The sequence below is a fragment of the Neolamprologus brichardi genome, chromosome 13 (assembly GCF_056152115.1).
Source record: "Neolamprologus brichardi isolate AB-2024 chromosome 13, ASM5615211v1, whole genome shotgun sequence".
In the NCBI taxonomy this organism is placed as follows: Eukaryota; Metazoa; Chordata; class Actinopteri; order Cichliformes; family Cichlidae; genus Neolamprologus; species Neolamprologus brichardi.
In genome coordinates, this window is record NC_142116.1 from 10,489,706 (window position 1) to 10,502,009 (window position 12,304).

At 40.3% G+C, this 12,304-nt stretch overlaps 1 protein-coding gene across 1 annotated transcript in view; it reads left to right on the top strand.

The window, feature by feature from the left end:
* Positions 1 to 9,167, top strand: part of LOC102793225 (serine protease HTRA1A-like) — a 28,681-nt gene extending 19,514 nt beyond the window's left edge. Inside the window, exons 4-9 of the mRNA XM_006783666.3 lie at positions 4,144 to 4,338; positions 4,427 to 4,459; positions 4,556 to 4,670; positions 6,557 to 6,620; positions 6,759 to 6,854; positions 8,496 to 9,167. Coding sequence (XP_006783729.2) covers positions 4,144 to 4,338; positions 4,427 to 4,459; positions 4,556 to 4,670; positions 6,557 to 6,620; positions 6,759 to 6,854; positions 8,496 to 8,664 — 672 coding nt within the window. The 3' untranslated portion in view covers positions 8,665 to 9,167. The remainder of the gene's footprint in view (positions 1 to 4,143; positions 4,339 to 4,426; positions 4,460 to 4,555; positions 4,671 to 6,556; positions 6,621 to 6,758; positions 6,855 to 8,495) is intronic.
* The last annotated feature ends 3,137 nt before the right edge of the window (positions 9,168 to 12,304 follow it).

Sequence of the window (12,304 nt, forward strand, 5' to 3'; positions counted from 1 at the left end):
AAGCGAAATGAACCATATTATGCTGTCAGATCTCTCCCCTGGAGCAAATGAACCCACTAGACCTCCTCTGCTCTCATCACTGTGATTTGCACAGTTCGAAGTTTTGCGGTGTCTAGCCAGAACTGAGATGTCCTCTAGTGCTCGTAAGCGTTCATGCTACAGAGTGAAATGTGTCCAAATCTCGCAGACATATGTTTGCTCTTATTCTCAAGAACACATGGAACCTATAGTGGAGTGGTTTCCGCACTGGTGTCAGCAAGAATATGGTTTCACCCAGTGTGACGTGGACACCTACAAAGTGGAAAATGCCTATTTTATGTGCTGATTGTGACTTTACATACTTCTACAAAATTTTCTCAAACTATAAATAGTGAAGTAATTACCTATTTACTTATTTTGATTGTGCTATCATTCATGTAAATGAGTCCATTGTACACCGTGCAACCACTCAGGCTCACAAGCACACACACACACAGTCAGCATAGCCTCTTTCAGTCTCCTGAGCGTGATCTTCTGATTCCCTTATTTGATGTTATGTACTGCATGAGCATGCTGAATCCTGCCACATTTTTAACTGCATCAGCACAACCTCAAGGGCAAGTTCAGCAGTAAAACCCTATACCTTAGTGTACTTATGAATTTTGTAAAGTAGAGCTTTGTAAAATATGCCCCCCTTGCTTTGAAGACACCTGCATGAAGGAAACATTAGAGGCCATGTGACTGCATATGAGCTTTAATACAGTTAGGTCATGCACTGACCCAACCCGAGCTTCTGTTTCTGAATATGTGTATTTTGACGTGGTCTAGCTGTATATCTAAGCAGTGCCAGGTGAGTGGGATTTAATTTACAGACTTCAGTTTGTGAGGGTTCATGCTTAGGCGACCTCCTCCCTTTCTCTGAGTGATTATATGTGTGTCCACATGTGCCTTAGACACTATTAAGCCTCAGTCCATCTTAGTTTGCCTGGAGTTAAAGTTTGCACCTGGTCTAGTCATAAAAAGGTAGTTAGTGTAATGGCTTTTAAATGAGGCTCCAAACGACCCAAGCTTTAACATCAAACATTGATAAATCCCTTTATAACAACTCTACAGCTATTTTCAAGTCTTTCTGTGGGGTTGTCAACCAGCATATTCTTCTCACTGTCCTTTTGCCAAACCTCTCTGTGTGCAGGCGGATGAACAAATACCCTGCTAGGCGACAACAGATTTTACGAAAGCTTTGAATTTTTCTCAGTAATGTGTCGCTTACAGCTGCCTCTTTGGGTAACATAAACAAAGCTGTTTAAATCTCCTTTCCTCGATCTGATGGCCCACTTCTCTCTATTATCTAAACACTCAAGAATGTGGAAAACACAGATTCTTTTGGGCAAGAAAAGAGAGGATAATCTATGGCATCATTGCCATAATATGAGGTAATGAAACGGTCTCAAGCCTAACAAAACAAGAGCCCTTTATTTAAGAAGAAAAAAAAATCTATCCTCATAGACCTCATCAGATCAGATTTTTTTTTTTGTTCTATAAATGTTACCGTGGCTGTCGGGGTTTTTTTTCTACATCTTAAGCCAAAAATATTTTTGGGGTAATAAGCTGGCTCCTGACGTAACTTTGATTCACTCTTTCGTCTCACATTCTCAGACTCTTTTCCTGTGGTTTGTGGTGTTTGTTGTTCCCTTCTTTCACCTTGCCTCTTTCCTTTAAGTGCGGCTATAGTGTCTTTGGGTAAAGTACCAGTGCATCTGAAATAGCACGGTGAGTCACTTGGGTGGTCAGACGAGGCGGACTCACATGGCGAGATGATTTTCCACAAGTGATTCCAGATTGCTGACTAGTAACAATTAGTAAGTGATATGTAAGCTAGGGGTCTCTCGAAACTTTGGGGAGTCCACTCGCTCTGTGTTTGCTCTGCCCTCTCACCTAGGTGCTGTTTGCATGTCAGCCAACTTCTGCATTTTGCCCTGCATGTGCATGCTTTTTGTGAATGCAGTGTGATTTTTGCATGAGTGTGTGTGAGACCCAGGGTTAGGTAGAAACTTTTAAGCCGCAAACTGCTTGCATTTAATAAAGTCAGATCAGGTGGTAAGGTAGCAACAGTCACCATGACACAACCAGTATCACTAACTGTTATCATGGTGACAGGCAGTGGGTAAATGCCTTGGCAGGGACTTGAATCCACCTGATGTCCTCTCTCTCTCTCAGCAGCGTGTGTGTTTCTTTTTCTTCCTGTCTCCATCTGGTTATACTCTTATCTCACATGGAGTGTGACGGGAGGGGGGAGCTGGAGTGATTAAACAGACTGCTACTCCTGTGTCAGGTGTCTTTCTGTATGTGCCTGTGCATGCCAAATGCTTGTTTGCTGGATTGTGCGTACAGTTATATAGCTTGTGCATGTGTGCCATATTTTTTTGTAACAAACCCTATAATGTTGAAACAAACTCACACTAATTGGGAACTAATCCTGCAACATTTGTAGTAGTTGTGTTTGTATTTCTATATCTGTGTCTCTGTCAGCATGTGAGGTAAGATTGAAAGGTTCTCATCTTCACTATCTTTGTAATGTTCTAATAATAACTTCACCATGAGCACTGAGATCATTTACAGAAAGCTTTAACACGGTATCTCTGAAACATGCATCGATTCAGAGAAAGTGTTTGCATGCGTTGGCAGTTAGGTATCCCCGATATAGTGCTGGGAATAATATAATTTTGCAAATTGCTTCCTACATGATCCCTTTGTCTGTGTACACTAACATGTGCTACTGTCCCTGTGAACATTCACCCTCCTACGCCACCTATTTATAACCCTGAGTAAACAAAATGGATTCACAAGAGGAACTCTTGGGATAGGTACTTTTTTCCCCTCTAAGAAAGTTGCCTCCCTGCAGGTTATTGGGTACAACTGTATACAGACCCATGTGGATGTGGCATTGCATATGCTTTAACTATGGACTATTCAGCAGAGATGATTTCATATAAAGAAGGAAATTGTCACTGTGGATGGATAAATATATTCTTTCGGTGTCTGAGGCAAGCACTCAGCAGCCTGCTTTCTACCACCCAGTGTAACAGGCCCAACCATAGCTTAAGGTACTCATTATTGACTGTAATATCTATCCATTTTCCAGCATCTGTGGTCTGTTGCCACACATTTGCCATTAGGAATCATTTCTCAGCCGAGCTGCACTTTCAAATAAGCCTTTCATCGTGATTATCAGTATTTTAGGTTGTTTGGCATAAATTTCCCTTCCCCCTGTGGTTTCAAAGTGGTAATTGTTTTTGTGTGGGAGCAGGACCATGCTGCATTGAGTGGGTTATGTTTAGAAGACTTGCAGTTTAGCTGTAATTCTTTTTCTGCTGTCCACTTATAAAACACACGATCACGAGAAATGCTCAGCAGAGCGACTGCAATTGAAGCAACACTGAACTTGTGAGTTTCTTTCAGAGTTACTTCTTTACATATTACTCAACTTTACTTGGAGGATGTCAAGGGAGCAAAGAAAATATAGTTTAGTTTTAAAGTGAATGCATTAAGTTAGTATAAGAATAGCTGAATAAGTTTAACTGCATCACTTGTTTTGTTTTCTGTTATTCTGTGCATAACTTGTGACTGAAAAGATGCAAAGATAAAACTTTAAATTGGTAGATGATAGAGTAGCGTAGGCTAAATGCTAGTTTCACAAATGATTCCCTATTCCTTTTATGGAGTCTGTCAAATGGCTAGAAAAATATCTGTGTGTGTGTGTGTGTGTGTGTGTGTGTGTGTGTGTGTGTGCGCGTGTGCGTGTGCGTGTGTGTTGGGGGGAGGGGGGGTTCAAGACTACAACTCTACAGTAAGCATATTGCGCAGACAGAAACGTTAGCATGTTTACGTTTGCTGCTAAAATGCTAATAAGCATATTAGCACAAAACACAAAAGGTGATGGAAGTGTTATTTGTTTTTGCAGCATATTTGGTCATAATGTCAGGTAATCACTAAAAAGGAATGCAAATTATTCTGAGACATGAGTGGACTAGTTTGCAGACCATACTGTTGAGCAGACATTGCTCCTCTAAACCCTATCCTATCAATGCTAAAGAAATGCTTTCTTTACCTGCACGCCTTGGATTCCAAATATAAACATACTGACCCTCTGTGTCCCACTTGCAGACCAAGCTTCCTGTACTTCTGCTGGGCCGTTCATCAGATTTGAGGCCAGGAGAATTTGTGGTTGCTATTGGCAGCCCATTTTCCCTCCAGAATACGGTTACTACAGGAATTGTCAGCACTACTCAGCGAGGGGGCAGAGAGCTAGGCCTTCGCAACTCTGACATGGACTACATTCAAACTGATGCCATCATCAACGTAAATAAATAAAGCTGAATTATCATTTCTCACTGAATTTCTTTTCTCGGATTACTACAGATAAGTTATTTACTTTTTTGGTTCACAGTACGGCAACTCTGGAGGGCCTCTGGTCAATCTGGTAAGCCAGAATTATATATATATTTTTATGCTTCTACAATTTTTAAATAATATAAGTCACCATTTACAGTCACTGAGTTGAGGTTTACTGGCATAGGATGGTGAAGTGATTGGGATCAACACGCTGAAGGTGACAGCGGGCATCTCCTTTGCCATACCCTCGGACAAGATTCGACAGTTCCTGGCCGAGTCATACGACAGGCAGTCCAGAGGTATGAGCTCTCACTGACACATTATTAATGTTCTCATTTTACTGGCTCTCTTCAATCACTCTTGGTATAGAAGCCAAGAGAGCTGGACCGTGATCTGAGTTAAATGAGCTATAATTCAGCTCACTAGTTCAGCAGTTTTTTTGTTTTCAACTTTGTGTGATCTCTTGCGATATGTTCACTATATTTAGAGCTATGTGAATCCATGCCCAGCATTACCTAATAGAATTTTGACATTACAATAAACTAAAAAGAAAAATCTGAGCCAGTGCATATTGGTTTGTTTGTTTTTATTTTATGCTTTTTGCCCTTTTCATTGAGTAGTGTTTTATAAGAAATGAAATTCTGAAATTTACCTATATAAAGCAGACTTCACCTGATCCATGCAAATCAAAAAGGAAAATGCAAGTTTGTGTTTTCAAAAGCTTTTATAGACCAGCACTATAATACATATATAGTAAGTACATTTGATAATACAGCTATTCCTCTGACAGCAGAGTGTCCTGATATGCTGTTGAGAAATTGCTCACCTTTACCGGATGTGTGCAGCCTGCAGCTGTGCAGTGGACATGAAGACCCAGCCTGTCTCAGACATGTTTAGTAGGAGACATATCAGGACTAAATGTTTGCCAAGAAAGTTTATTTATATCCTCCTGATCCAGAAAGTCCTGCACTACTCTGTCAGTGTCAGACATTGTTCTACTATTGTTCTACTAGCAGGGTGGACAGCTTATCTCAGCATCTCTGTCCAGATTTCCAGAAAGACCAATCAGATCAGAGTCGATGCTCATATGGAGATGCAAGGCTGCAGCAATAATTCAGACATGCATGCCAGTATCCACCATGCCAGCATCCCTGCCTTGGTCACAGGTGCAGCATGGTGGCACTGATGACAGTATTGAGCATATGCTGTTCTGAGGCCACTGCCTTGAGAATGCAATACCCTGAACCAATTCTGAGGTGGACAAGAGAGTTCATGTAATTGTTTGTTACACAAATGGCTAATGCCTCCGCTAAGTAAAACCAGGGAACCAGAACAGAAAGCTACTCACAGATGATCTTTGGGTTTTCTAAATGATGTACTGAGAAAAGGATCTCAAACAAAGATTCTAAACATATTTCACAGCACAAAACCTGCATTTCTTATTTTCTTTATACCCTTTGAGATTGTTCACAGATTCGGCTACGTTTGAATCGCTCTCTAGAAGTCCTGTTGTGACACTCACTTGTAATGTATGCTGCCTGTCCCTCACTTTGTCAAAAACAGTGAACCTTCTAGTTGGATGAAAGGGACAAAGACACTGGGAGCTAAATATGGCTCAAGTAGGGCTGGTGAAAGATGAAGATTGTCTCAGTCCTTCTGAAAACCTGCTGTCTTTTCAATAAAGTGCATATACTACAGTTTTGGGAAAGTCCCTGCCACTTTGTTTCCCCTCTGAGGCCCCAGGATGTTGCAGTATAACTCCAACTTGACAGTCTTAGCCTCGAGGTCGAGCTGAATTCACAGTGCACGTCCCATTCAATGCTTGAAAAAATCATGAGGATTCCCCTGGTCATATTCCTTTACTAAAGCACTGCCTTTGGGCAATGAAACTGCAGACTCCAACACAGAAAAGTGCTGTTTGGTCTTTGGTTTGTAGCTAGAGACCCAACTCCCATCACCAGTGATGATCCTCGAAATGTTTGGTCACTATGGTGAAATCACAGGTATGCACGTACAAATGGTTATAACAGAACTGTTAGAAGCATTCAGAGAAGCTGTGTGCGTGCGTATGTGCGTGTGTGCGTGTGTGCGTGTGTGTGTGTGTGCGCGCGCATTGGGGAAGGGGGGTGTTCCAATATGGTTCCTAAATATGAGGTTAGAAGATAACTGAATATTCTATGTCCAGCCTTAGGGAGAACAGAAGCAAAGAAGAAGTATATTGGTGTGAGGATGATGACTCTCACTCCAGGGTAAGTTGCACACTTTTATGTACATAGCCATTGTGTTCAATCCTCAGAATGCAATAAATGAAACATTGTATTATACCCAGGTCACAGGGAATTGCAGAATTTTGTGTTTAACTCTCTCCTTTTTTTCCCTACCATTAGGCTAGCCAAAGAGCTGAAGACTCGACTCCGCGACTTCCCTGACATCACCTCGGGAGCTTATGTTATGGAGGTCATTGCAAAGACACCAGCTGCAATGTAAGCAATATATTATAAGTTTCCAAAGACACTGGCTCTGTAGAAGCTAACTTGATTTTAACTTTATGGAGCTCAGTGAAGTGCAAATGGAGGTTCTATCTGACTCTAGCTATGGGATATTGTCTTTGGCTCGTAATACAATACATCTGCACTAAATTCACACAAGACTCTCATCACTCTCCACGCAGCCCCTGCTCGCCTCTCGAAATGCAAATAGATAGAGTATATTTCATTTCCTTTCTTAATTTTCTTTTCCTAGTTTAACCATCAAGAGGTTGCATACGTGCCCAGAGCTTCCTACATAGCTGTCCTACTAGGATGTGAATTAATGGCTCACTCTAGCATGTCTAGAGTGCCTGGCCCTCTAAAATATCCCCCTCCTCCCACAATCGCTTCCCACTCCAATCAGCCACCACCACAACTCCAGCAGAGTAGGGCGCGGGAGACGCTGAGGTCAGCTATTTCCTTCAAACCTCATGCAGGGAGGTTAGTAGCTGAACTGTGGTTTTCCTGCGCCTGCTCACCCATCCCACTATATAGCGGTCTGTCCTACAAGGTTTCATCAGTGTTTACTCATTGCTTAAATAACGCACCCTTTTGCATTATAGCATTTCTGTGGTTCCTTTTATATTCTCTGTTTTGTTTTTTCTAGACTCTGCTTTTTTCACTTTTGATCTCACTCTGTGTTATATTGGTTTATGGACTTTGGAATCTTGATCCGTCTGTAGGGAAGGGATTGTTTCTGTGGCGACCGAGTGCACTGAAATCCCAGTTTCAGCTCCGTTAATTGATGCTGTTGCAAGTGAAGGTGTGGTGGTCTATGTTTACATGTGGCTATGATTAAGCGGTTGTTTTAAGAGTCTGCTTTTGATATCACTGCTGGTTACTGCCTCAGTCTGTGCGTGATCCCCATTTTACTAGTTTGTTTTTTACATTGGGAGTGGGCTTTTAGTCAATGTGTTTTTATTTTTGTCAACAGATGTTGATTTAGAGGCTCACAGACCTGGAAACAACCCTACCAATAGCTGATTATGGCTATATAAAATGAAGAGTATTTCACCTCTATATTTTCTTTCCACTGAAATCTAAAGAGGGAACTATAGTTAAATTACATAACAAGATGTATAAATTGTCATAAAACTAAACCACTAATGTGTTAAGGCATCTACACCCATGAACATTTATTTCATTTGATCATTCAGATTACTTTAATAGCTTAATTCATTTCACAGATTTTCTTAAAATGTAACACAATGGAGGATGACCAAATATAAGCTTCAGTTCATATACGTTGAAATAAAGAATAACAATCAGTTCAGTGATTGGTATGGGATTTATTAACAATAGGACAAAACCAGTGGACTGACATTTTTATTTCCTACGTTCCTATGATTTTACAGTATTTTGTGCTCTGTTAGTCAACATACAAAAAAATAGTGTATACAGTGATAGAAGGTGACATGGAACAGCTGGACTTGATAAACATCTGTACACCTCCTCAGAGGCTAAAACTGTGCCTTGATGTCATAAAACTCAACTAGAATAGCTGGGCTCAGAAAACAAAGATTACTTTTCATCCTATTCACACATGTTTTTCCATTTATGAACCCCTCAATCATCCTTTCTTCTTCTGTCCTCCAGCGCTGGACTCAAAGAGCATGATGTCATCATCTCGATCAACGGCCACAGGATTTCAACAGCAACCGATGTCAGCGCTGCCATCAAGAGAGATGACACCTTAAAAGTGGTTGTGCGCCGTGGCAATGAAGACGCCATCCTCACTGTTGTTCCCATTGAAATTGACCCTTGACCCTCCAGAAATCACACCACAGTTGCTGGAGCTAGCTTTTACTTATCACCAGTGGACCTTATATCGGAGGGGGTTTTTACTGACACGCCCTCTCCCTGTGGCCAAAGGCCGGTGGTGCCTCACATCCAGGAAAATTCTGGCATTGCCTTGAAAGGAATGACTGTACGGATGCTTTAAAAGCTGCGCTGTACTTTGTTTTCCCTGTGTGTTCTCATGTTTAGACTTTAATGCTTTGATCAAAGCTACTACTGTGTGTTCTTAAACCTTAAAAAAAATAGTCATTGGCATAGTGTTTTCACCTGCTTTCTTGTTTTGTTGTTGTTGTTGTTTTTTTAATGGACTGTTGCTCAGTCAGGCTGACTGAAATTTGAAGCAATTTTAAGCGACTTGCTGAGCAAATCATATTTGTAAAATTGTTGTTTTCTAAACTCCCCTTTTTTTTAAAGTACTGTAGAAATACTTTGTTGTTTATGTGATGTATACTGGAGAAGAAAATAAAGGTTTTTTACCTCCATTTGCTTTGACACTCTGCTTACTGCCTTTTAAAAAAAAATGCTCTTTCCAGCTCTCTTTCATTCAGTTTAATACACACGTAAACAGTGTTGGTCAAGTTACTTGAAAAAAGTAATCAGTAACTAATTACTGATTACTTCCCCCAAAAAGTAATCCCGTTACTTTACTGATTACTTATTTTCAAAAGTATGCAACATTCTCTGACTGGAAGAAATTTGTCTAACATTTAAACCTATTTTCTGCATGTTCCAGCACATAAAATATAATATTTTTTCGCGTTTACACTCACTCTTTCAAATAGATGCAAGTAAAACACAGCAGAAAATAAATAAAATCAAAGACTAGCGGTCCTGTTGCTCTATTTTCACCTGTAAAGCAGGAGTGGGGTAGGCGGAGGTTTGCCCTGGTGCAGGTGTGCCACAGCGGTCAGTTGAAGAATCCGCGAGTTTCTCGTGAATTTCCAATTACGTGGTAGCGCACTCGGTGCTTGCTCGGAAGTTTAGGGTTTTTTTCGCTGTAAAAAGAAGTTTTCTTCCCACGCACAACGGACGCTAATGTTTTTGTCACTTTTTATGGAATCAAACTCAAAGTAAGGTCAGTACTTCCACGCTTTAAACGCTGCACGCTCATACTCTCTCCGCACTCAATATATTATCCATTGTTGATCTGCACAGAGCTGTTGTCATGAACGTCACACTCGCTTACGTGACTGTCATGAGACATTCTCGCAAAAAAATCACGGTTTTAGTAACGCAGTAACGCTGCGTGCTTACGGGAAAGTAACCGTAATCTAATTACCGTTTTTGCAATAGTAATCCCTTACTTACTTGTTACTTGAAAAAGTAATCGATTACAGTAACGTGCCCATCTCTGCAGTAAATAAACACATACATTTGGAGAAGAACTGCACCCAGGATGGTACTACAGTATTTTATTTGTGTGTGTGTGTGCGTGTGTGCAGAGATGATTTAACCTTCTCTCGTGCATATGCACACAGAAAGAGGGACATAGAGCCTGTTGGGATCTGGTTTAAATTTGCTTTTATTGCCTTCATATGGGCTTGATAGTGGTCTGGTGTGATTGTTGGGACAGGGTCTCCACAGACTGACCTCAGAGACAGGAGTGCGAGCCAAACTGAGATCCGACCCATGATGCAGTGGTCACAGATGTGGGGCTCGCATGAATACATTTAATGTTTTGGTGGAGATTTTTGTTTACCACATATAATGAAGTAAACCTCATAAGACCTGCAACTGCAGCTTCAAGCTATACAAAACAAAGTCTTTGACCAAAAATTCAAACGCACCGTCCATTATGCTGCATGTATTAGAAGATAAAATTGCACTTCAACAGCTTTACGAGTAAGTCTAAATGACAGTGGAACATATTTTGTCATGCAGTGGTCGGCTTCTTAGTTTTTACTTTTAAATTGCAGACCATGTGTCCAATAGCTAGTGGAGCTTTATCTCTCCAACTGCCCAATTTTCCATTTACACAAAGCACGTGGAAGCTATATTACAAAGTCATCCTTTCAAATGTCAAGTAGCCCAAAGGTGTATAACGCAATTAAACATTATTTAAATGACATAATGGACATTTTAATACATTTGATAATGACATATGCTGCATTTATAAGCACTAAGCAGTGTTGCTGCCATCTCATGGATTTGTCTCAGTGTTGCAGTCTGTCGTTCTAGTTCAAAAATCCAACTTTGCTGTGAACATTTTGGACAGATGTTACACTCAGCATTGAAATTCAATGTCTGCATTTCACTTGGCGATGCCACAGGTTTGTGACTCACTTGCTCCAAGACTGCAAAACATCCAGAGGTTACAGAATACATACTGTGCATTTGAATGAGCTGTAAAGTTTGCTCGTTAATGAAGTCATGACTGCCAGAGTGCCAAGACCTGAGCTCAGAACCATCAGTCAAACAGGGCATGGTCGTATTACCTCACCACCTCTGGGCTTTTGATGTGGACTGACTGTCTCTTTTCTGGCCCAAATACATACAAATGTTTGTATGTTTAACTGTGATTAGGTTTCATCTATCAGCCTCTTAATGATCAACCATGTTATGTTTGTCCAAATGTTACAAAAATAATCACAGAAACAAAGTAACTAAACATTTGGCTAATTGTGGTCTATGAATCCTCTGATAAACTAAAAAATATGTCAGTGTATTATGTTGACAGTTTACTGTTTATATCAGGAGATTAATTATTGTGACAGCTGTTTCCCAATCACAATATTAAATTAACACTATTTGTGTTATTTACTTTTTTCATTAGGTGAAATAGATGGGATCCATCTGAAATTCAAACATTTCAGGCGGATCCTGTGGGAAATTAGTGTCTTGCTGTTTCTGAACTGAGGCCAGCTATTTCCACAAAAGATTTTCATGCTTTTAAGGAGATGTTGTGAGGTTTGTTCTGGATGAGTAATGCTCATTTCAGTGTTGATACAGTTGGGACCACTTGGCCCTGAAGACCCAGGCTGTTGGAACGAACTATGTATTCATTTGACACCATCTGTGCCCCAGGCTAGTGCCAGTGTGGGTGATATATACATGATTTCTGTTTACAGTATGTTGGATGTGTTTAAAAATTCACTCCACTGGGCATAGAACAATCAGATTTGGCAGCATACAACAACATTTATATTGATTGTGTAAGATATTATGTTATGCTAAGAAAACAACTAGAAGAGTTTAAGTAACATAACACTCTTCCATGTGTCTGATATGAAAATCAAGATAAAAATACTGTGAAAATCAGAATTCTTTTTCTTTGCATGTATTACCTTAAGTATCCTAATTTGAAGTAATTACAGAAGATTGTTTTTCCTGGATTAAAGCATTGGCTCTTTCAAATATATATTTTTTAATTTTCTCACTTAAGTCTAAGTGTGTGTAGCCATTATGTGCCTTTTTGTTTGAGACATAATTGCAAGTGGCTCCATTAAAACACATCCTCAACACACCGAACTGTTACATTTGGGTCCAAAAAATAAAATTAAAAAGGCTCAGCAGTGGTGGGCAAAAGTATTGAGCCACTACTCATTTCTTCGTGAATTCTTCAGGCTATTTGAAGGTCTTTCAAACATAAAAGGGCAGGGAACAGCCAG